The sequence below is a fragment of the Callospermophilus lateralis genome, chromosome 10 (assembly GCF_048772815.1).
Source record: "Callospermophilus lateralis isolate mCalLat2 chromosome 10, mCalLat2.hap1, whole genome shotgun sequence".
Classification (NCBI taxonomy): domain Eukaryota; kingdom Metazoa; phylum Chordata; class Mammalia; order Rodentia; family Sciuridae; genus Callospermophilus; species Callospermophilus lateralis.
In genome coordinates, this window is record NC_135314.1 from 109,035,111 (window position 1) to 109,059,417 (window position 24,307).

Here is a 24,307-nt window from a genome sequence, read left to right on the forward strand (position 1 = left end):
TCCACTTCGAAGGCAGCAGGTTCTCTGGCTGGAGCATCTGGATAGGGCGCCCACATTCCAGGCTAAGAAAGGCTGCAAAACAGAGGCCACCACGGCTGGCCCCTCCAAGGGGACTCCTTCACACCCAGGGAGGGGCTCCCTAAACAAGGAGGGTCGGGCCTTGCCTGGCAGCCAGGCACTCTCTCCTCCCAGACCCCGTCCAGGCCGAGGCTGATCTCAACCCAGGCTGACCTCAACCCAGCCTCTGCCCTGCACAGCTCAGCCCGCTGCCCACCGCATCTACCCTCCCCCCTCCTCCTGGGGGCCTGTCACCCAGCCAGTTCTCAGAGAAGTCTCCACCCTCTTTCCTGCACCCTCCTCCATACCAGAGCTCTAGACCTTGGGTCCTTAGCACTGCCATGGTTTCAAAGCTGATTAGATAACTTACGGAATAAACTAAAATAAATGCTCACAATCAAAATTATTGAGATTTGGAGACTTAAATTTATTTTCTTCAATTTACAAAGGGGCATGTAGAAGATTAAAAAGATGGGGAATAGTTTGTGTAATATCAATTACAAGACAGCCTAAAATTTCAATTACAAGACAGCCTAAAATTAAGGCATTTATTTCTCTTTTTTTGGACCAGGAGTTAAACCCAGGGGTGCTTAACCACTGAGCCACATCCCCAGCCCTTTTTCTGTTTTATTTTGAGACAGAGTCTTGGTAAGTTGCTTAGGGCTTCACTAAATTGCCGAGTCTGGCTTTGAACCCACGATCCTCTTGCCTCAGCCTCCCTCCTGCTGGGATTACAGGTGTATGCCCTGGACTCAGCTAAAACATTTATTGCTGTATATTACTTCAGGTCTTACTGATGTAGAAGGCTTCTAAATACAAGTCTCTTTTCCTTTTATTCTAGGGAACATTCTCGAACAGGAGCTATAATCATATGGCAGCACCAGAAATAAGGTCCATAAATTAAGTGATGGTCAGCTCTCCCCAGGAAAGGGCAGACAAGAATCAACACCTTTCATTTACTCCCCACCAACCTTCACTCAGAGTCAACTTTATTTAGGGTACCATGGCAGACACCAAGAGGGACCTCTACACAAGACATTAGAAATGTGGGGACAGCAGTTTCTCTCTCTCTCTCTCTCTCTCTCTCTCTCTCTCACACACACACACACACACACGCACACGAGTGATTACTTATCAAGCAGACAGGAAAAAAAGCAAAAGGACATTGTTTTTAATGTCTCGTACCAACAGTGCTACTCCTAAAGGTAATTCAAGAATAACCTTCGGTAGAATCTTGTGTAACTTCATGAATCTGATCATAGACCAGAGGAGAAGTAAATGAGAGTGACCCAGGTGTCTCCTGCATCCCTTTCTGATAATATTCTGGAGTCAGATTACTTCATCCATGCATTAAGGAAAGACTGCCAGAGACAGGAGCAAAGGCCACCTCTTGGCTTCCAGTTACCTAGCAACGTGAGTCACACCCCTGAAAGTGGGAAACTGTGACTGCAGATCAGTGGTTACTTTCAGCAATAAAATCCACGAAAAGTTGCTAAGTTTGTTATGATTTTTGTTCAAAAGCAACTCTTATTACCTTTTCAGGATGTGTGTGTGTGTATGTGTGCATGTATTTGTGTGTTATATGTACTTGCACATATACGCATGGTTGGAAAGTGTGTAACAGTCACAACTTGTTGACACACTGTGATTACCCTGCCAGCAAGTGCCACAGGCCTGCCTCTGGTTCTCCTAGTGCCCATATGCCCTGGGGCATCTGTGCCAAATGACCCACACTCAACTCGTGCAGAAAGGACCCAATTAGTTCATATCAAATACCCACCTAAATCCCACCATTAAAGGAAAGATGACAATCAAATGGGCTCCCTCTACATCATCTCCTGACTGCTGGCTGAAGAATATTGAGGAAACCCAGAAACACAGTACTACGAAGGTGACATTTTACTTTCTAACCCAGAAATGATCTTTTTTGTGCATGAGTTTTTTTGTTTTTGTTATTTTTGGAGGGAGGGGGTTACCAGGGATTGAACTCAGGGGGACTCGACCACTGAGCCACATCCTCAGCCGTATTTTGTATTTTATTTAGAGACAGGGTCTCACTGAGTTGCTTAGCGCCTTGCTTTTGCTGAGGCTGACTTGGAACTCACAATCCTTCTGCCTCAGCCTTCAGAGTCACTGGAATTACAGGTACAGGTGTGCGCTACCTCGCCTGGCTCAGAAATGGTTTTTTTTGTTTTGTTTCAGAAATGGGTTTTTAACGCAGGAGTTGGCATTAACAAGACTTGGGCACACTGGCCTGAACAGACTTCCCTCCTGTGCCACTTAGAGCTTTCATTCAAAATGCATTTTCACATACAAATGACTGATAACACCTCTCTAATTGGTTCTTAACCTTTAATTTTCCTTTCATGGATAAAAAATAAGCTTTCTAAAGAGGCACACTTTACATCTTTCCCTTAGAGCCCAGTTAAAGATTTGCCTGGAAAGGCATAGCTTCTCAACTTTCCTACTCCGGGATGACATTTGGTGTTTGGTGCACACTGTTTTCAAGTACAGGACCCCATTTGAATATTAACAACCTAGTTCTCTCTACTTCAATTTTATCTCAAAACAACACAATGGTCCAAAGTGGTTTTAGACAAAATATGAAATTCACAGGAATGGGGTGAAATCACAGAATGAGGCCCTGGAAATGTGAGCCACTGTCCCATGGTGTCCTTTGCATGAACAGACGGCGCCCATCGCAGGTGATCTGTTGGTGAGTGTCACTCATCCACCCACCGTGCCTCCACACAGGCCCATCCCGTGGGGCAGGATGTCTGGGCCTGCTCCTGCAAAAGCCAGCACGTCTCACTTACATAACCAAAACTGATCAACCATGAAGATGGGTTTTTTCCTTTGACAGACAGCTCCTGGAGCTTGAAATGGGAGAAAAGCATCTGAATGAGATGCTTTCGGACGTGACTTTGAGGAGTCTTGTCCTCTCCTGTCCTCTCCCCACTCCTAAACACGTTCCTCCCCTGTGTGAATACTTCCAGACTAAAATGGTGCACACCTGGCTCGAGGTATTGAGTAAAAACCAGCCCAGCACAGGTGGTCAGCCAACCCTTCCTCGAGAGCATGGCTATAAACTGAAATCAAGTGTACGTTCGAGCAGGGCCATCCTTCCTTCGTGTGCTGCTGCACTTATTATCCCCCTTTTAAACCGGGGTTTAATTGATGTGGGGACCAGCTCCATGGGTCATCAGGGCCTGCAAACCCTGAAGTACTAACCTTCACTAGGATCTTCCCCTTCAGACTCTGAGGGCTGGGGAGCTGCTTGCCCTCTCCGGTGTCCACGGACGACAGGTCCAGCCTGTCCTGGAAGATTCCCTTCAGGTACTGAGCGATCTTCCTCTGCTGCTGGATACTGCAGTGGTTCTCAATAGACAATATAACGGGGAACCTGGGAAACGGCAACAGGATCAGAGACAGGCAAGGCAGGGATTGGTGAAAATGGTTCTGTATTCATTGTGCTCTTACAATGCTGGTGACATGGCCTGCCACAGTGGTGACAATTAAAATGCTTCTAGAAGGGGAGTTAGACACGCACTGAACAAATTCTCCTGAGCAAATGCACTTTTCAGGGGATAATGGCTGAACAAAAGACCAACCCACGTGGGATGACTTGATCTAATATTCTGCACCAGGGGAAAAATAATGATGGGTTTGCTATGTATCTTTTTTTTAAAAAAAAAAAAAAGGTTTTAAAGAAATTAGAAGCCTAAGGAAAGGAAACTCACACAATAGAATTTCGTATTATTTCTTCAAAAGTCTAGACATCAGCTAAGCCATCATTACATATCAGGAAATGCAGTCATTTCCTCTTAAAAAAAAAAAAAAAAAACATAATCAGGTCTCAGCTTGAAAATTACTACTGAGGATAAAATAAGGTGATAAACCCTTGTGTTTTATAGCCTCTTATGTCAGGCATCTCAAAATCCTTTTTAATATGTTGCTCTTTTACTAAGACAAACGGGCAAGCATCATTCTCCACCAACATACGGGTTTCTCTACAGATGTGGAGCCCGCGTACAGTGACAACCCAAGGACAGCCTGGGGGCTGGTGGCCATGGCAGAGGGAGCCAGGGCTCACTGCTGAACTGCACTCCTCTCTCAACATTTTTCTTTTCTTCAGAATGATAAATTCCTCTGAAGCTGGGTGCGGTGGCGCACACCTGTAATCCCTGCAACTCCTGAGCCTGAGGTGTTGAGCCTGCACACTTTAGTGAGACCCTGTCTTAAAATAAAAAATAAAATGGGCTGGGGTGCAGCTCAGTGCAGAAGTGACCCTGGGGTCAATCTTTAGCTCAACACACAAAAAAATTACTTTGCTTTCAGATTTATTGATTCTTTTTCTTGTTTTGCATCCCCTATTTTTAGAAATAATAGGCAATATTTTTTTTCCTAGAGTATGCCAGAAATGTTTTGGAGGAGAAAAGAACAAACTGTCAATCCTGAGATGTCTTGCATTCACAGCAGAGAATTTAACAATAACATTTTAAAGTATCAATCTGTTTATTAAAAGCCTGTATTGGCTCATGCTAGAGTAAGTCCATGCTTTTCAACAGGAGAAGAGAAGATTTTGTGTCCTCTCCCATAAAGGACATTTGTCAATGTCTTAGGACATTTTTGTGGTCACAATTCAGAGGGTGCCACTGGCATTTTGTGAGTAGAAGCCATCTTACAATACACAAGACAGTGCTCTACAACAAAAATCATTCAGCAGAAACCCTGGTGAAGAGATGCGGCCACAGTGTGAGAAAGAAAAGGAGAAGGCCCTTTTTTAAATGTACTAAATAAGAGTATTAATTTTTTTTTTTTTTTAATTTAAAACACATTTCCTACAAGGGTTCCCAAGTTGCAGTGAGCAGTCACAAGGCTGGGGAGTCCTCCAAGGTGCTCAGGAAGCGTGCTGGGAAAGCATGGCTACTCCGCTAGGATTGGAGTTTACAGCTCAAGATTCTTGCATGTGGAAGACACCATGAATTATACAGCAAGGATCTCTTATTAGAATAGCATTTTAACCTCATGGTTAATTAATAAGACCAAATATTAAAAATTTTAAAGGCTACTAACTTCTAAAATATTAATTTTACGCAACTGTAATTTTAATTTGCTCCTTTAATTCAAAAACCCTTTCTGGTCTGTCTGGTACATTGCAGGCACCAGCTAGGCAACAGAGAGTGAATAAGAGGTGGCTGAGACACAGCGCCTATTTCCCCGAGTTCAGTCTCATGGCAAGTCACCAACCACTGTAACAGGCTGTTAGAAGACGCGGCAGAAATAGGCTCAGGGTGCTAAATACAGGGGGAAAGAAGATTCAATCATCTGGTGGGTCAGTAGTTTGCCAGAGGGACAGTACGTAAGTGACCCCGCAGGACAAGGAAGAATCCAGCAGGTGGACAGTGGGGAAGGGAGTCCAGGCAGAGAAACCCGCACTTGCCAGGGTGGGAGCTGCCCGGGTGCCAGGCCTGTGGGGGAGCTGAGGGCTGGTCCCTGAAGGCACAGAGGGCAGGCAGGGGTGCCAAGTACGGCGAGGGAGCTTCTGAAGGACGTTTAGGTGAGGATCACAGTGTGCGTTACTTCCAAAGGAAGACTAAGGCATGGTGCAGAGAACAAGCTAGCAGGTAGGGTGGCAAGACGGGGCACGGATGATTTGGAAGCAGAACCGAGAGGAGCTAGCTGCCAACAAAAGGACTAGGGGGTCCTGGCCCAGCTGCTGGCAGGCAGAGCTGCCCCAGAGTAAAGGAAATGGAGCAAGGGCAAAAGGAGCTGCTGAGTCCAGTGAGGGCCATGAGCCCGGGGTGGCCGAGTCTCACCTTCTGCCCAGTGCGTGGCTTCTGCACAGGTAACTCCCACAAACATTTCCTATGCATTTTTCACATAAATCTTGGACTTAGGAAAGAAGCCTGGGCATGCAATTAAGTAAATATCTGAAAATAAACCCAAGGGCAACACCCAAGGAAAGAGTGACTGTTACGGGAGTAAGGAAAGGGAGTAGAGGACCAGAGGCCAAAATAGGAGGCCGCACTGTCCCTGGATTGGAGGCGATGGTGTGGGCAAAGCTCACACTGGGAGGAAACACCACTGTCAAACGTCAGTCAGCAGCACAAGACTGTCAGTACCTCGGGACGTCCAGGTCACCGGTAGTTCCGCAGACTTGGATAGCAGGTAGTATGCTGTCACACCCAAAACATGGATCCCGCACAGTAACTAGTTCCCAGCCTTCACAGACACCTCACACCCTGGGTTCACAGATTTTACATGGCTGGTCTTTGCAAGGACATCTTCAAGGAAGTCACAGGGAATGGGCAAGGAGTAAACAAAGCACAGGAAAGCCAGAGGCTGAACCCTGTCATCTCTTAGTGACACCTGTTGGGGGAGGAGAGGACCAGGTGCGCTGGCTGGCTCTGCGGCTCAGCCCAGGCAGTGTGGCAGCAGGGGAGCCTGGGTCCCAGGCCTGTGGTACTTACTCGTTCTTCACGAAGGCATGCTTGTTGATGGTCTCCACAACGTCTCGGAAGAGAATTTTTGAAGTCAGAGTGTAGCCGTGGTGTACCACTGGCTCTCCATCAGGGCCGTCCCAGCAGTCCACTGCCAAAAACAGAACCTTGCATCAACACTCAGCATCTCTGGTACCTACAGACATTTCTGGAAATACCAGACATGTTTTCAGTTTGTCATTTGAAAGTACGCCCATTGCAATCATGATTAAGATGTCAGACAGAGAGATGGGTGCTCTGGTGTGTTGATCAGGACAAAGAATCAAAGATAATACATGGTTTGGTTGTTAGTTAGTGCTTATAGTTTACAAAGACACACTCCTTTTCAGTCCAGCATTGATCAAAAATTTTGAGAGCAGGTAATGCAAATCTTGCCAAGTGTGCCCCAAGAAGTGATCACTGTTAGCAGAAATGTCCGAGTTTCTTCCCCAGGTCTCTGAGGTAAGTCACAGAGACTCTCAAATTGCTAACAAGGCTTTTCATGATTGCTCACTCAAACTCACTGTTTCCATTTGACTTATTCCTGTTTTATTAACTTTATAGTAATAAAAAGTAGCACTGACTCCCTGAGTTCAAATCCTCAGGTTCTTCAAAATCCATGTGACTACCTGCAAACGATCCAAGCATTTGAATCTTGTGAAACAGAAACAACAACTGCACTTCCTGGTGATGACAAAGTCCCCATAAGGTGGCCATGACGCTGCGGGCACAGGGTAACTTACATCCTGGATGTCACTGCCGGCTGTGCATGGAGGATAACGCTGGTTCCTGGGAGGAACTGCCTCCCTGACCAGGGGGCTGTCCGTGCTTTACCTTGGGCCCCAGGTTGATTTCCTAAAACTCTGCTTTCGCCCCATCGCTTATGTGCTCAAAAGCCTCCGTGGCCCACTGCACAGCATCTGGAAGGTGCTGACAAACGTCCTGTGGCAGCTCTGGCTGCTGGCTCCATGTCCTTACATCGCATACTAGAGGCTTCTGGGCACTGGCCCACCCATGTCCTCAGTCGCCCAGCACAGCACAGCCCTGCGTGCAGTCTCCCACCTGCCCTTGCACTTGGGTGTGGCCCGAGAGACACGGGCAGAAAGGACAGTGACACTTCCAGGTCTGGCCAAAGGAACCTCCTTCGGGAGTCACTGTCCCCTTTCCCCTGCTGTGGCTTTCGAGTCATGTGCTGAATATGGCATGGCACCCGCTGGGAACCTGGGTCCTACATCACTGCTTGGCAGACTCGTACCTGCTTGGGCTCCACGGACACAGGAAGTAACCTCAGCTGGTGGAGCAGAGAGGAGCTCTGAAGGAGCTCGTACCCCTTTCGCGTCTCACAAGTCACTTGATCCCTCCTGTTCCCACACAGCCATGCCCTTCCAGTCAGTGGACTCTCCCCAGAGTCCCCCCTGCATGCCTCTGTGGTCAGCTGAAGCCCCTTTCACTCGGCTTAGCCAAGTCCATTCAAGGCTGAGCCGGGCCACCCCACCAAACCTCCCAACCCTCCCTATTCGGGTCAACAGCACCCGAATAGCAGCCTGACAGGAACCAGGCCAACACAAGGACACAAGGTAACTGTGCTCTCAGCACTAGATAGGAGAAAGAGTCCTCGATGGCAGATCTGAGAAAAGTAAAAAGTCTAGGTTTCACTACTATAAAATTTCACAATATTTAGATATTGCCAATTAACTCACTTTTAAACGCATAATATGGACTAAACACACACAGTCTGCAAGCTGGGTTGGGCTAGTGGAATGGCACCTCAACTTTGTCTTCTATCAGGACCACATAGGACCCCCACACCTGCCCTCTGTTTCAGCAGAACCTATCCCACATCTGAACCTATTTCCCCAGGAGACAGGTGACAGCTCCATTTCCTTTGCAGCAGTCAAAAGGCTCACATGACCATAAGGTGACAGTGACAACTTATCCTAGGTGTCAGCTGTACTAGTCAAGGATGGTCACTGTTGGGTCAAAGAGCAGTCGAGACCGGGTATGAAGACATGCTTGGGTGTGACTGACATCTGAATCGGCAGGCTCTGGGGGAAGCAGATGACTCTGTGCGGTGGGTGGGCCTCACCCAGTCAGCTGAGGCCTTATTACGGCACTTCCCACAGATGGAGAAATTCTTCTCAAGGCTGTGGCATAGAAACCCTACCTGTGTCCCCAGCCTGCTACACTTTGGAACTCACAGCCACAACTACCAGGTCAGTCCTGCCAGTCAGCTACACAGGCTGCCAATGCCCACAGTCATGTGAGCCAACCTCTTCAAATCGGTCGACCAATCCCAATTCCAACCTCTTTCTCTAAACCTCACGTTGGTTTTGCTTCTCTGGGCAACCTTAAAGTCACCGGAGTAAATCCACTGAGCACTGGCTGCTCAAATGTCTTCCGGGGCGGCGGGGGGGAGGGAATAAACGAAGGAGCTTCCAAGGTCACTGTCACAGGAATCCTGGAAGCAGAATTTAAGGATAAAGAAGCTGTGGGGAAGACCACTGTCCTGTCCCATAGTGTCACAGTGCCCTTGGGGCCTGTGAATGTATCAAAGACAGAGGTTGATTTGTTTTCTTATGTGCTGGAGATTCTCCAATTTATCTCTGGATATAGGCATGGAAAGAACAGAAGTTTAAAGAATATAGTCACATGACTCATAATGGTGTTTTGACCAATGACAGACCAGCTATGCAATGGTAGTCCAGTAAGATTATTAAAAAAATTTTTTTAAGTTCTCCATGAAACAGCACACTGTGTTACACTGGCACAGCCTCAGAGATCCAATGTCTACTGCATCTCTTGATTGCAACAAGAGGCCACTCTGGATGTGGATCGGCACCACCAGGGATGTGTTTTATATGGTTTGATGAACACATTTCCCAGAAACTATCCCATCACTAGGTGATGAAAGATGGTGAATAATTTCAACAACTTTCTACATGATTGACAGTCCCATCTTGGGGATAAATGCATATAACAGGGTTCCTCATAAATAACCTTGTGTCATTCCAAACTCCATGTGAAGGGGCAAGTCAAAGCCATGCCTGACCTATTTTTCACTTCATGCAAGAGAGCTCCTAAAACCACAGCCATCGGGAAAGAGGGAGTGCTTGCTAGCTCCATCACACGGGCAGAGTATGCCCCATTGATAGCGGCAGCTCTTCCACTGAATGTCTGACTCCATCAACTGTCTGTCAAACAAAGATGACACCACTCCCGAATAGCACTGAGTCTGAACACACGGGATTCACCATCAGGTCCCCTGGCCGCAGGGTGTCCTGCAAGGGTTAATGCTGCATGGAAACACCCTCCACCTAACTCCCCCAGACACACAAGGCTACACACTAGTGGCCCCAGAGACACCCTGACAGAGAGCTAGTCATTTCTGAAGCCAAGCCGCCAACCCCACAGCTTTTCATAATGGAACTTAGAGACGTTCCACCCTGGTAGGGCTCCCCGAGATAACAGGAAGAGTCATAAACCGATTACAACAGAACGCAACACTGGCCCCAGGATGAGAGCAAAATCCTTGGACAGAGCATCCATGTTCATTAAGCAGCTCAGGCTACGAAGCAAGGGAAGGGAGGCCAGGCCAGGAACGGCACCTGCTGGGTCTGCTGACAAACCCACCTCACCACCAAGACTTACTGGTCTCCCCAAGCCCCAGAGAACCTTGTTGCCACTGACGTCCTGGGAAACACAACATTAGCGAAACCAAAGTTTGAAAGAAGAGCAACCCTTCAGGTCACAGTACCATGAATCATTACTCTCTATTTTCTCTATTATACTCAGCAAAAGCTACCTCAAAAAACAACCTGTGGGACCTGAAATTTTCAGTCTATGACCTGCCACCTTCTATAAACCAGGTCTCTTTAAATCCCAGTTGTAGCTATTTAAGAATACAAACAACTTCAGATCTGAGGCAAACAAAGTGCTCCTGGCTGTAAAATACACGGATGTCCCCACCCAAGCTCTAACTGTGAACTGAGATTTTCAGAATATGGGGCTCATAGAAATTGTACAGAGACCACAGAGATCGTGTGGCCAAGTTTTTAGTCTGTGGGGAAGTCCAAACCTCAGGGGCGAGGCGCAGTCAGGACACAGTCTGTTCCCCCTCCTGTGCCGCGCTCCATGCTTTCTCTAGCTGTCTTCCAGGACCTGAGGGCCCTCGCTCAGCCCTTAGCCAGGTCACCCAGGGCTAGCTCCTCCGTGAGGTGCACAGGCCCCTGGAGAACAGCAGAGCTGAGGAGTATGAGTAACCTGGGTTCAAATCCCAGCTCCCAGGCTGCAGGAATCTAAGTGATTCACCCCAGGTTAACATCCTGAAGAAATGGTGGGTGTTGCAGGAGGTATATGAGAACGTGTGCGAAGCACTTAGCCAGGACCCAACCCAAAAGGGACAAATCAGAGCAGCTCCCCTTTCCCTCCCACAATACGTTCAAATCTAAGGTGACAACTGCAGTGTCCAACAGGAAATAGAGCAGGCACAAAGTCTCCCAGAAAAATGCAACTCTTCTTCCCAACAAAAACTTTCCAGGATAGTAGTTCAACTTTCACTGTCCTGCTACAGATCATTCTAATAGGAAGAACTGCTCTGTGTCAAGTTCTGGGAGGGATATGTGGTGCAGATTGGTGAGAGAGACAGAGCACTTGGGCGATCACAACTTTTAAAATTGCCCCTCAGATGGGTGGGCATGGTGGAGCATGCTTGTAATCCCAGGGGCTCAGGAGGCTGAGGCAGGAGGATGGCAAGTTCAAAGCCAGCCTTAGCAACTTAGGGAGGCCCTAAGCAATGTGTTCTCAGTCTCTTTCTTCATCTCAGGAAGAAAGAAAGCCTAAGAGTAGACCCATGTCCAACATCCTCCACATACAATCTCCACACCCCTATTTTAGCACGGTAAGCCAACTGAGAACGCTAGCATGAGGACTCATGTGGAACTTATCGAAAATTTAATAATCAGAGAAGTCTCATTTCTCAATACCCTCGACCAGAGCTGAAGGATCAGAAGTTTTGATTTAGAGTAAGGAGCCCATCATAGCAACGTGGTTAGATTTAAGCAGGACTCAGGTTGCGACAGGTAAGAGAAGAAAAAATAAGGCAGGCATCTGAAGAACTCAAAGAGCAGAGAAAACAGGGCAGAGGATGCAGGCCCAGCAAAGCTGCCAGTCATCCTGAGTCGACCGTCACTCATGGAGTCACTGAATGGTTTCCGTTCTTGGCGCCAAGAAAATGGCACAATTTTAAGTGATGGGCATCTGTCCATGTGAATCCAGCAAGGGCCATGTGCTGGACACCTCCATGCCTGTCAAACATGCAAACCCCACCAAGTGCTGGGCCAGCTAAGGCAAACAACTGGCTGAGAGCAAAGGTCACCTCAAGACCTTTTGCTGCTGAAAGGTTTCTCCTCGTATTAATATTTTATCAGCATCTTCATTATTCAGCCACTCCGGCTGCTCAACTGTCAGTCACTATCGTCAGTCGGTATTTCCTGCAACAACATGGTCATAAAAACTAAAGCTTCAGAGCACTCATTTTGTAGAGGACTTAGTGGTTCTGTGTGTGCACAGTGTGTAAAGCCCGCCCAACTTTTAAACATGTTGATTCACCCTGATAACATCACTGTCACCTTCATAGCAAAAAATCCCTCAAGCTAGCAACTCTGTGACAAAGACAGCTGCCCAGCCAGTTAGCCAGCGGGAAGGCTCCATGTTTTCTTCACTTCCCCCTCTGGCCCCCAACTAGAGGACAACCAGTTATCCTGCTGCCAGCTCCCATGTCACCTCCACCACAAAGCAATGCCCCTGGGCTCCAGGGCTTCTCCGCTCCATCAAGAACAAACACCCTTTGCCTCCAGACCCTTCGGGATTCTCCCTCCATGGTCAGGTTGCAGTTAGCCACCAGCTTACCTTGGTGCACAGCCGCCTCTGTCCACAGACGCTCCGTGTGAACCACAGAAGCATAGGCATCCCCAGCCCCTGCTATTACCCGTGAACAACTGACCTAAGCTCCCCAAACTCTCCGCTGCCAACGATCACTTTACCCAATGCTGCCTCCCCAGGTCTTTCAAGCACCTTTCCTATAGCACGCTTTTTGTACATCTGGTTTTTACCTCCAACCCACCATCAGTGTCCCTTGTGACTTAAAAGCCCCTGTGGCAGTCCCCTCAGCCCTGACCATGACCCCCTCAGTGCCACCCATCCCTCGCCCTGCTCTATTTCGCCAGGACAGCTTCCCAGTGAACAGACCAACAACTCTAATGGGCACGAGGGTGTTTTAGGTCTGTGGTGACCTGATCAGAGGATGTGTCCCCGACTCCGTGGGGCCCAGCCAGCAGCACCTACCCTCCACACAGCGGCAGCCTTCCTGCAGCACCCGCGCATACATGTCCACCTTGGACTGGGACAGGAGCTGGTCACCGGTCAGGTAGGTGTTGTGGGAGGAGGCGATGTAGTAGTTGCAGAGTGGCTGGTCCATGTCCTGGTACACCTCGTGGTGCAAGGGGTTGAACACATCGCAGGCAGGACTGCGCATGAAGTTCGTGAAGCCTTCAAAGAGAGAGAGTCAGGCGCTGGAATCAGAGCAGATCTACTGACCACTCCGCAGACCCAGACGGGTGGAGGACGCTCTCAGCAATTAGAGTAGCCTCTGCGGGAAGACTGGGCCCCTGAGCGATTTGCCTGAGGTCACAGAGTGCCGGAAAATGGAAATGGGACCATGGGGAGCAGCCTAGAGAGCTGTCATGGGTGGGGAGAACCCAGCAGTCCTCCTCAGTGTCAGAGACTCAGGGGCCCTTGACTGGCCAGCAATAGATAGGGGAGAAGTTGGTCTGAAAAGCCATCAAGTGGCCTGTCAAAAGCTAAACATAGTCTGGACTCAAAGAGGGATGATTTGGGTTCTAAACTGGTCTGAGAAAAGGCTGTTGATGGCTAGCACATTTTATAACTCAGACAGTGCTCAAGGATTCCGCAGACATTCCCATCACTTTCCTACAACCTCTCAAAATGTGAGAAACCTGCAAATGCACGAACAAGGCACAAGTAGCCCAGAGGAATGATTATCAGAGTAAATTCATTCGAGTCTTTGAGAATCATTTGGTGAAATCAGATCTGTAAGTCTCCTCTGAGACTTAAGACTAACGCAATGTCTCCCCACTGCTGGTCCACCTCTCCCTCCTGACTGGAAGGTGAGCAGTCAGAGAGGGCTGGGACTTAAGAACAACTTTCCAGTCATCCAAGAAGCTGAGGCAGGAGGATCACAGGTAGAGGCCAATCTGGAAAACTTAGCACGGCCCCACCTCTTTAAGAAAGAAGTAAATGAAAGTAAAAAAAAAAAAAATTAAAACCCTTTTGTCCACACTGACCCCAGGTGCAAGGGAAACCAGGAGGTTGGCAATAAGATATGGAAAGCCCAGCCATGGCTCTGGATGCTCGTGGGGTCCCTGGTAGTCTCTGGGATTATCTGCTCTGCTCTAGCAAGCCTCCTCTGGGTTCCCACCAGAACTCATGTCCCCATATATTTTAAATGCACATGACTTTCAGATATGGTTAGCTTATTTACACCACGTGTACAATTCTGGGAGCCGATTCTGAGTGCATAACTGCAGCATATTATTTGAGGGGGCCTCACTTCCTCTACTATACAATGAGGTGTATTAGCAAGACTTTCGGTTCCAACAGCTTCCATACTGCCACAAATCAGGAAAAACAAGTCAGTTACTAACATTTTGTAAAGGAAAGTGTTTACTTTCAAGTCACTAGTACTGTAGATTAGGTTTTTTAGGGCCAAATTTCCCTTCATGTAATCACTGGGAATGAGACCATTTCCAAAATTCAGCCATTTGAGAAACACCCAAATATCTCTTGGCACGCATCATACAGGGTGGCATCAGAAGGCTGCCTGATGTGGTAAATGCTCATAGGCATTTGAAAGAGAGAGACCAACAACAGGGCAGCTGCTCTGTAAGAAAATGGGTGCTTTGTGGGCTTTATTTGAATCATCTGTAATTTCATTAACATCTCCCAATTTCTTTTTCCTGAAAATTGTTCTGGAATTTAACTCAGCAGATTGAATCAAGAAAGGAGAAATTAAGACTATTGGTTGCTTTACCTTCTATGCCAAGAACATTTTTCGCCTTATTTTCTTCTGAAACTTCGAACTTCTTTATGATGTCAAGACAGTAGTCTGTTGTCACGTTGTTCATCTAAGCAAAACAGAAGGTTAGCAAGGTTCCTGGGATTTCCCGAGGCCGATCCCTCCATGCTACTATACAATGAGGTCTGATTCCTGCAGCTCTCTGGCTACAGTGCAGAGAGCTTAACTGAGCAGGGCTGAGTCCTGGGGGGTCTGTTGGTGGTTGACGTTATTTTTTGGAGAATGATCATGATCTCAACCTTCATACCCACCTTTTGGATTTAATAGGCAACCACAGCCCTTCAACTATGAGACCAAGGCTCTCCATGAAGTATAGACTAAAATCAATAACCAACGCAACTCAGCTGCCAAAATCCTACTCACTATGCAGCAGCCATTGCAACACTCACACTCCTCACACCAGCCCTGAAGCCTGATCATCATAAACACGGAGGAAGAAAACTGCCCTCTCCACAGCAGAATGGGGCTCCACGGATGCACCTGTGTGTGTGCAGGTACTGTGATCATTCAGAAGCACAAAGGTCAGCAAGAGAAAAATGAGAACTAGAGGGGGCACCAGCGTAAGACGGGAGCCAGTGCCTGGGCTGGAATAGGGGTATGTTAACCACAGCGACTTCATGCCAGTCACTCACCCTGGCTAGGGCTGGCCACGGGGCAGCCCTGAGGACTAAGGGAATCAACAAGGGTCGAACCTGTTGTCCTACCAGGGGGGCAGCATGTGCTGTTATCATTGAGTCGCTCTCAAGGTCGCAGCATAAACATCACACATTGAGCATTAAAAAAAGTAAAACTCTTCAGGAATAATTTCTCTAAACCAAAACACACAGAACGTGACGTTTGGGTCTGGGGTGCAGCTCGGTGATAGAGCACTTGCCTCCCAAGCTCACAGCTCTGGGTTTGATCCCTAGCACTGCAAAATATAAAAGACAAGAGTGGTATTTTGATTTAAGACCCATCCTGCCTTACAATCTTCCCTTAACACTGACATTTCAAAATACTAATGGAGAATGAGAGAGGAGCTGATCTTGTGAGCCAGTATTTCATACTATTTCAATTATATTCATCATTGTCACTAAGTCAATACTTATGTTTTAGTGAAATCTAAGTTTTCCTAAATAGTCTAATAGCACTGAAACTGTTCAGAGGAGAAAGAAGCTGCCATGTGGCTAGAGTCTCCCAGTGTGAAAGGGAACACAGCATCTTGTCCCCATTTGAGTGGGACGATGGCAGATGTGTCCTTCGAATAAAGTTTATCTTCACCACTCTGCCAGGCGGGGCACCTGAAAAATTCCACAAATAGTCGAAATTGCAGGTGACCTGCCACCATAGACTTAGCAGGTGTGGTCTAAAAGATCAACAATGTCTCACAAAAGAGAAAGAGCCACATATAAAAAAAATTAAAATTAACAAGAGAGAGAAAGAACCAAATTGATCGCTCAGTGTTCACTGTTCACGTTCTGTGAAGCCATGTATTCAGGCTACAGGGACCACAAGGAGCCAGGGGATCCAAAACCACCAACCACAAGCCATCAAGCTGGGATGCAGAAACAGCTAGTGAGCGGAGAATGTGCTACTAGTTGAAGACACAAAGCAGAGCATGGTGACAAAAAACAACCTATTTGAAAAATTCATCAATTCCATGAAAATATTAGCAAGCATTCTGTGAGTGCTCAGAAATGTCTGGATGTTGCACAAGACATACTAAAGACAATACTGATGAATTTCTAGCCAAACTCAAGCAGTAAGGATTGACGCTTAGGGAAACATGGTAAAACCCCTAACAGTGCGAGGTGAAGTGTGAGCCCCACTCAGCTCCCAACCCCTCCATCCTCTCCATCCGGGGCTCCTTTAAATAGCATCTTAGCAGCAAACTCCTGCAATCACACACTTGAATGCTGTGGCTCTCCTGGGGCTGCGTGGCAGGTTTACACTGCACTGACAAGTCAACAGAGGTCAATGGCTGCTTGCATTCTTCACCTTGATTTGCCTCCTGTCTGGAATAGGCTGGCAGGGTGACAGGACATAAAGCCCCCTCACTGTACCCTATTTCCTATGGACTTCATTTGGAAGTTTTGTATGCTATTTAATATCCAAGCCACCTGCTGTCTTTAGCAACTGGAGCTAAAAGACGAGCCTAAGGTAATGTTTGATTTAGAGGCTTCTTACATTTCCATAGTGCTGTTGAGGCCCTGGAGAGCTTTCACACACACCATCCTAAACAGTTCCCACAGTGATCTTATAAACCTAATATTTATCCCCATCCACGGACAGAAAGCCGGTGCTGAGCAGGCTGAATGTTGCCACCAAGACACAGAACTGGGAGAGGCAGCCCCAACAGTCAAGCCTGGACCTTCTCAACTTCAAGCCCAAAGACTGCTTTTTTATTAAAACTATTCTGTTTTTTTTTTTCCTTCTATTGTTAAAAAACATGAGATGCTTAATTGCAAAGATGACTGTTTTTTCAATATTGCTGAAATGCCTGAATCTTCCCTAAGCTTTTGAAATTCTTGCAACTTTTTAATCAGTTACTACACTTTGATGTTTTTCATTAATCAAGACTTATCTCCGTTCTCTTTTCCTTATTCACTGTTGTTGGTCAATGTCGTCTACAAGAAACAACAGCCACTGGTCCTCTTGTTAAAAGTCGGTACACACCAGATGGGCAAGGTGTAGCAACCAGTCATAGATTGATAAAATATCCACATTGTGATGCTAATTTGCGTGTGTGTGTGTGCGCGTGTGTGTGTGTGTGTGTGCGTGCGCGCTGGGGTTTGAATCCAGGGCCTTGTGCATATGAAGCAAGCACTCTACCACCTGAGCTATAATCTCAGCCATCCGATGCTAATTTTTAAAAATGTATATTTTAAATTTATTTTTAGTTGTAGGTGGACACAGAACCTTTATTTATTTTTATGTGGTGCTGAGGATCGAACCTAGCACCTCGCACATCCTAGGCGAGCACTCTACTGCTGAGCCAGAGCCCAAGCCCTGACACTCATTTTTATCCCCAGATTTTCTGTCAGTTTTCTTGTAAAACTTTCCCAGTGAGTGCAAATTTTAAAACAAATAGAATTGTTTGTAAAGTAGTAAATAATTATATTTCTCAAGGCTATGGTTCCTCTAAACACAAAATCAAAACATAATTTGCAAAAGAATTTTAATATTGCTAAGCTTCTAATTTTATTTTTATCAAGGAAGCTTATCCATGATTAAATAGGTCAAAACTAAGATGCTTATGACTACAAGCAGAATCCCCTCCTACCCGCCAGAATCACTGCCCACAGGCAACAAACCAACCTCTCTTTCAGTTCTTCACATTACAAACTATTGCATTTTATGCTATTTTCTGTTTTACATAATTCAAAACTTATCTATTGGCATCTTGTTGTGTTATATACTATGTAACATCTTTGGCTGACATAAATAAGATCATCCTTAGGGTCAGAAAACTTTCTCCCTCTGTCCATCTTCCCAGTACATATAGCATAATGTTTACTAAATAAAATAATCTGGGGTCTGGATTATTCCAACTACACAAATTTGACAGTGCTGAGTCTTTGTGTGCTATAGCTCTTTCTTCTTTCTTAAATAATAATATAAAAAAATTCTATAACTCTTACAATTCCTATTTGTTTGGTTATTTACTCATTCATTTGAGGAGCCGGGGATCGAACCCAGGACTTTGCACGTGCTGGGTAAACACTGTACTACTGAGCTACAGTCGCATTTGGTCAGTTTTTAATATATCTATCACAAATTCCTCCAGATTATTCTGATGGTCTTTCAGTACTTTTCCTCCCATAACCAAAGGCAGCCAATGATCCATGAATTCCTCTTTTCTTTGGTAAGGGTCCCCTTATTCGGGATGGTTGCTTTTTTGAGCTCTACCCAGCTGTGCTGACTCTATTATGCACCCCTGTATGAACGCATTCAGGAAGGAAATTAATGTACATTTGATGTGTTCCGGGTGCTTGGTGCATACTTACTCTGTGGCTTCAATTCCACACACACCTTTTTTTTGATGGTTTAGTGAAGCAGAAAATTCTAGATTGGAATCATTGCTTCTGTTTAGGGCTTTCCCGGTGCTGGGTAGTTCTGGGGCCACTCTGACCCCAATCCTTTTCACAGTACCTGTTGTTGTTTATATGTTTGGTGAGTTTTGTTTATTTGCTCTTTCTGAAAGTGTTTAGAATCTCACTTTATTGCTGACATTGTGAGACAATTATGCCTCAGGGGATCTTTTCCCATTGGCTTTGAGGGACTCTGTTTGGCGCCACTTATCTAGAGATTCTTATCTTTCCTGCTAACACTTTTTGTATCATTTGATAATTTCCTTGCTTCTATTTTCTCTAATCTTTTTCCATTTCACATTTCTTTGTTGTTTGTTCTACTTTCTCAACTTTATCTTACATACCCTTTATTAAGTTTCTCTCTCTGCTCTTACTCTTTTGATTTCCAAGGGCATATTATTTTTCCTCTGAATCTTCTTTTTTTCTGTAGTATCCTTCTTTTGCCTATGGCTATAATTTCTTATCACTGATGATATTAATGACAGTTTTTTAAAGTGTCCATCTCTCTGCATACCTCTATTTCCACCAAGTTTCTTGTTTCTACTTGCTTGCCTTAGTCTGCCTTTTTGTGGTGGGGACGGGGGTGGGGGTGTGCTACAGATTGAACCCAGGGACTTGTACATGCTAGGCAAGCCCTCTACCAACTAAGCTATGTCCCCAGCCCTAGTCTGCTTTTAATAGTACAGGATTTCCTCAAATATGTGGTAGGCCTTGGCTTTTTTAAAACCAATCTTTAAAGTTGTCTATTTTAAAACATTGAAAATCAAGTCAATAATTTATCAGAAGATGTGTATTTGTGAGCATCTTTATGGAGCAGTGGGCTCACTGTAGAATTCTCTGGCTGGCCTAACTTATTGGGAGATTTCTGATATACAGTAAGTAACTTTAGGAAGTTGCCCTGCTCAGCTTAATGTGCCAGTTTCCTAGGGTGCGGGAACAAATTACCACTAAGTGGCTTACAATGACAGACACATATTCTCTCCTAGTTCTAAGGAGTCCAAAATCAAGATGGCAGCATTACTTCCCCTGGGGCCTTCCCAGAACAGCCTGGGCCCTGCCTCTCTCCCAGCCTCTGATGGTGGCCGGCCCCCCGAAGCTCTCCAGGACTTAGGCTTCATACTAGTCTCTGCTCCCGTCTTGGCCTCCTCCTGTGTGTGTGTCTCTCCTCTTCTAACCCTTATAAGGATGCTCATCATTATCGTTAACTTAATTACATCTACAAAGACTCTATTTCCTAGTCATATTCTCAAGAATCCTTGGACAGATATTTAAGGGCCACTAACCAATCCAACACAGCTCCTAGGATTTCCCAAAGAAAATGTTTCCAAGTTCCTCCCTGTGAGGGAGGCCTGGGGGTTCCTCTGGGGCTGAGTCCTGGGAGAGAGCCCCGCTCCCACGCTCCAGTGCCCTTGCTCATTCTCCTTGGCATTCATTCCCTGGTCCTGTGAAACTCACCCAAAACTGGGCCTTACAAGGTCCACTGCTTCCTGGATCCCACTGCAAAGGCTGGCAGGCGGACTGGGCTGTGTGGTCTGCTGCCCCCACCTAGGGTTATCCGTGTAACTGCAGGCCCTGGTCCCATGAGCAGGGTGGTGCAGGATGGCCCACCTGCAGGTCTGTGGCTGTGGTCTGGGCCTCTTTTTCTGTGTGGCCTCTTGTTCTCAGAGAAACCAGCCTGGACAGCCCCCCAGCTCCCACCTGGGAGAGAGGAATCCTCGAGGCCCAAGCTCCAGAACTCCTACAGCATGATCACAACTTATTAGTCAAAGTAAATCACTGAGCCAGCCCAGAGCCAAGGGAAGGGAAAACAGAAGGCACTTGTGGATGGAGGACAGGCAGAGTCACATCACCAGGGACACACACGGGAATGTGGGAGCTGCTGTGCCATTCTCACAGTCCCCGTGTCCTTGGTGCCCATGACCAGCCATGCACAGCCTCCTGAGCCCAGTTCCTCCTAGTCCACCCTTCTCCACTCCTGCTTTCGCCTTATGCCACAGGGGCAGAGTCACCCTGGGCAAGGGCAGGGGAGAGGACTGGTACCCTGACCACATCTCCAGCCCATTTCCACCCAGCTGCTTCCTCTCCTGTTTCCTGGAAGGTCATGCAACTCTGACTTTTGAGCTTTCCTGGAGGTTCCTCTGGACAAAGAGTTGCTTCATGGCTTCTCACACTACGGGCTTGAGTTCAGGGACCTGGGGCCTCCTTTAGCTCAGACAGGCTTTAGGATCTTGCTGTTCCTCTCCCGTTCTCTTCGTCCCTGTAGTTTAGCATGGGGTGCATTTTTGGATAATTTCACAAGGGAACGTTGAAACATTGATACATGAACGATCATGCCATCTGCAACGGAAACAGACAACTACCATCTCTGTGTACCTCCCCAAGCCAGCAACCTCCAGTCCATCCTAAAATTAAACCACAAATTTCTCCACATTTGAGTCTATGACTGTTTCATAGACAATGTCATTTTGGAACTATAGCCAAGGCAACAAAATAATCACCAGATGTAATTACTCTGAAAGGTCTCTCAACTGCTTTAATTGCAAATAAGAAAAGAGATGCAGAAATTCAGAAAAGAACATTTTAAAAAATGCTTCCATCACAAGGAAAAGCAGAGAGAGAGAGAGAGAGAGAGAGAGAGAGAGAGAGAGAGAGAGAGAGAGAGACCAGTACCATAAGGGGGATAGTTATAAGCAAAGAAGAGTTTGTAATTATTTCTTAAGAGAGATGTTGGAATGACCACAACCCGTAGAGAAGGGTAAGGAAAGAGAGGACACAAAGACAGGAATAATTGAATCAGATGGATTGAGGAAACATTTTAGAAGAACACAAAGGGGCAACTTTTTACAAAAGAGTCACGTATAGATCTACGTCAGGCACATCCCAGGACAGAGGTCTCCTGGCCTGGGAACTGGCACCTCCAGAAAGCCCGGCACTGACCGTCCACCTGTGTATTTCAGATGACAGCTGGCAGTGTAGAGGCCACCTCTGGTTCCCAGGTACGGAGGCTGCACTCTTGGGAATACTCTAGATGGTACCTCGGCCTTCCTGCCACCTCGTCCTTCCTCCTCAGTCCACAAGAAGCAGGAGAGGAGGAGAGAGTCCTTGTAGGGAGCTTGCCTGACTGATCCTGCTTCCCAGATTGAGAGACAGGGAGGATTCCCCTTGGCACAGCCACATTTTTAAGGGTGAAAGTCCTAATTAAATATCAACTGCACCTGTCACAGGCATGGATTCCATTTTCAGAGAGCTCTGGTAGAGTAAGAATCTACCCTGGGGCCAACATTGACCTCACTTGGCTCGGCAGCCCATGCGGCCAGCGGTGGTACTTCATCTGGCAGCTCAGTAAAGCTGGAGGAGCTGAACACTCTGGGGTCTGCTGGGATCTTACGCTGTCAGAAGACAATTAATTCCTGCCATACGACCATCTGATTGCCTCAAATTTGTCACATTGTGAAAATACAGTTTTAAAACGCAAAACCCATCAAACTCTTGGCTAATGACTCTCTTGCTGCACATTAGACTGTGCCCACGTGCAAGTAGCTTCAAGCTAATTTAGAAAATTAAAGTAAAAGTAATTATCTGCCAGGGGGCAGATGCCACAGAACACTAGCTCTGCTTTCCCCAACTAAAATTTACTCACAGAATGTCAAAATAATCAAAAAGAAGGATAAACATGTGCCCTTAGCAAGTGACACCCACGGCTAATGTTCGAATGACCTGGGGTCACCCAGCAGCCAGAACAGGTTGAGGCCAGTGGCTGAACACATTTTAATTCCTCACATTGCTGCACTGGGATCGTCTCCACCACAGGATTTTCACATTCACTGTCGCCACCACCTGCAGCTTGATGTTGTGAGGCAAGAGAAGCAGGAATCAGCTCCCCTTTGTACAGGTAAGAAAAAAGGCTCAGGATCAATGACGATCCTGACGTCCCCCAGGTACTATAGTCTACAGTGCTAGGTGCAGGTCCTTCCTACAGAGGAGCAGAGAGGAAGCCAAGGCAGAGTCTCTGGGCAAAAGTATTTTCTTAATTTTATCAATTACTTCATTCCCATTTCTACCTCTCTTACAGGTCACTTTGCTAATGGAGAATCTCTACCTTGGCTGAATCATCAAACCATAATTAAAATAATTGATTTTGATAAAACATATCATTAACACTATCTGGTTCAATCCTTAAGAAAGCAATAACAAAATTCATAAAAATCAAACCTATTATTCCTAAAATATGTGATTTTAGTAATAAAGTAAAATACTGACAAGGCTCAATCCTCAATCCAGGACTAACTGGATATCCAGCAATTCAGTGGGGGCTGACACCACCCGCCCAGAAGTGTGTGCAGATGCCACCACCCACCCAGAGTCAGTGTGCGGTCGGTCGGTGCAGAGACAGCTCTTGGGCCTTGAGGAACCCCCCACTGCAGATGCAGATAAAAAGGGGCGCCCTGGCTGCCCATGTTTCCACCTGACTGACTGTCAACTTGGAGGTTCTGTCAATGCAAAACCAGAGGCAGATGGTAGTTCAAAAGGTAAAACCAAGTTTAATCAGGAACTGCTGGGTTGGGGAAGGCCCCTCGGTGCGGAGCCGGGCTCAGGCATGACTACAGCAGGGACAGGTGGAGTGCAGAGGAGGAGCTGGGCGGAGGCCAGTGGGTACAAAATCACTAGGAGCAAAAGAGGTTCTGGCTCAACAGACCCAACAGGAGTTCTGCTGAAAGCAGACGGAGGTGATCGGCATCACCTGATGGTGGCGATGGGAGTGTGATGGGCCATCCCTGGTGGGAGTCCCGGCTGAACTGACTCACAGGATGCCTGCTGTGAGCCTTGAGGACAAGGCTCAGGAGCAGCCTGGCAGAAGAGGCCGAGAACACTGTCCAGATTTAGAAAGGAGATGGTTTTCTTTAGTCCCTCATGTCCCCATCAGGTGCAGGGGTTCACTAGAGAGACCTGCAGAGCTGGGAAGTGGGGGTGGGGGGTGGGAGGTGCTCTGCATGCTGTTGTCAATCCATCATGAAGAACACACTCAGGAACATCCAAAGAGGGCATGCATCTGGCAGTGGGGGCACAGGGCACAGCATCCACGCCTCTCTGACGACCTGCCTCCCAGGACCTTGCTGTGCTCACCAAGGCAGAAATTCCCCAAGCCCAGTGGGGTAGGGAGGGGGGGGGGGCGGGTTCATTATGCAATGATAGATCATCGGCCATTGGTTAATATAGCCAGCCTCCTCCCTACCTTTCAGTCCTGGGGTGGTTCCTCTGCCCCTGCCCCATCATGAAGCTATCTGGGAGTCCACAACAGCTACCTCATCAGCACGGACTTGGGTCTGGTCCAGAGGGGCTCATAAGCAACAGAAGATTCTCCTACCATACAGGAAATCCCAAGGGCCCCAGCAGCCCTTGGCTCTGTGCCAAGAACGAGAGACAAAGACCAAATAGATTTTTTACTATGCCATACAACAGATGTGGGGGAGTGGGCAAAGGAGAAGTCATTTAGAAGAAAAATATCCCAGTCATGTGTAGAAGAGATGGGGTCCAAGAAATGCTGC

General features: G+C 46.9%; 1 protein-coding gene across 3 annotated transcripts in view; it reads right to left on the reverse strand.

Annotated features, from left to right (window-relative positions):
* Nucleotides 1-24,307, reverse strand: part of Plch1 (phospholipase C eta 1) — a 158,024-nt gene that overhangs the window by 37,229 nt on the left and 96,488 nt on the right. For all 3 annotated transcript variants that reach the window (XM_076867327.2, XM_076867326.2, XM_076867325.2), the window contains exons 6-9: nucleotides 14,647-14,740; nucleotides 12,882-13,085; nucleotides 6,531-6,651; nucleotides 3,289-3,460 (exon numbers count right to left, since the gene is read on the reverse strand). In XM_076867327.2, the coding sequence (XP_076723442.2) occupies nucleotides 3,289-3,460; nucleotides 6,531-6,651; nucleotides 12,882-13,085; nucleotides 14,647-14,740 (591 nt within the window). The remainder of the gene's footprint in view (nucleotides 1-3,288; nucleotides 3,461-6,530; nucleotides 6,652-12,881; nucleotides 13,086-14,646; nucleotides 14,741-24,307) is intronic.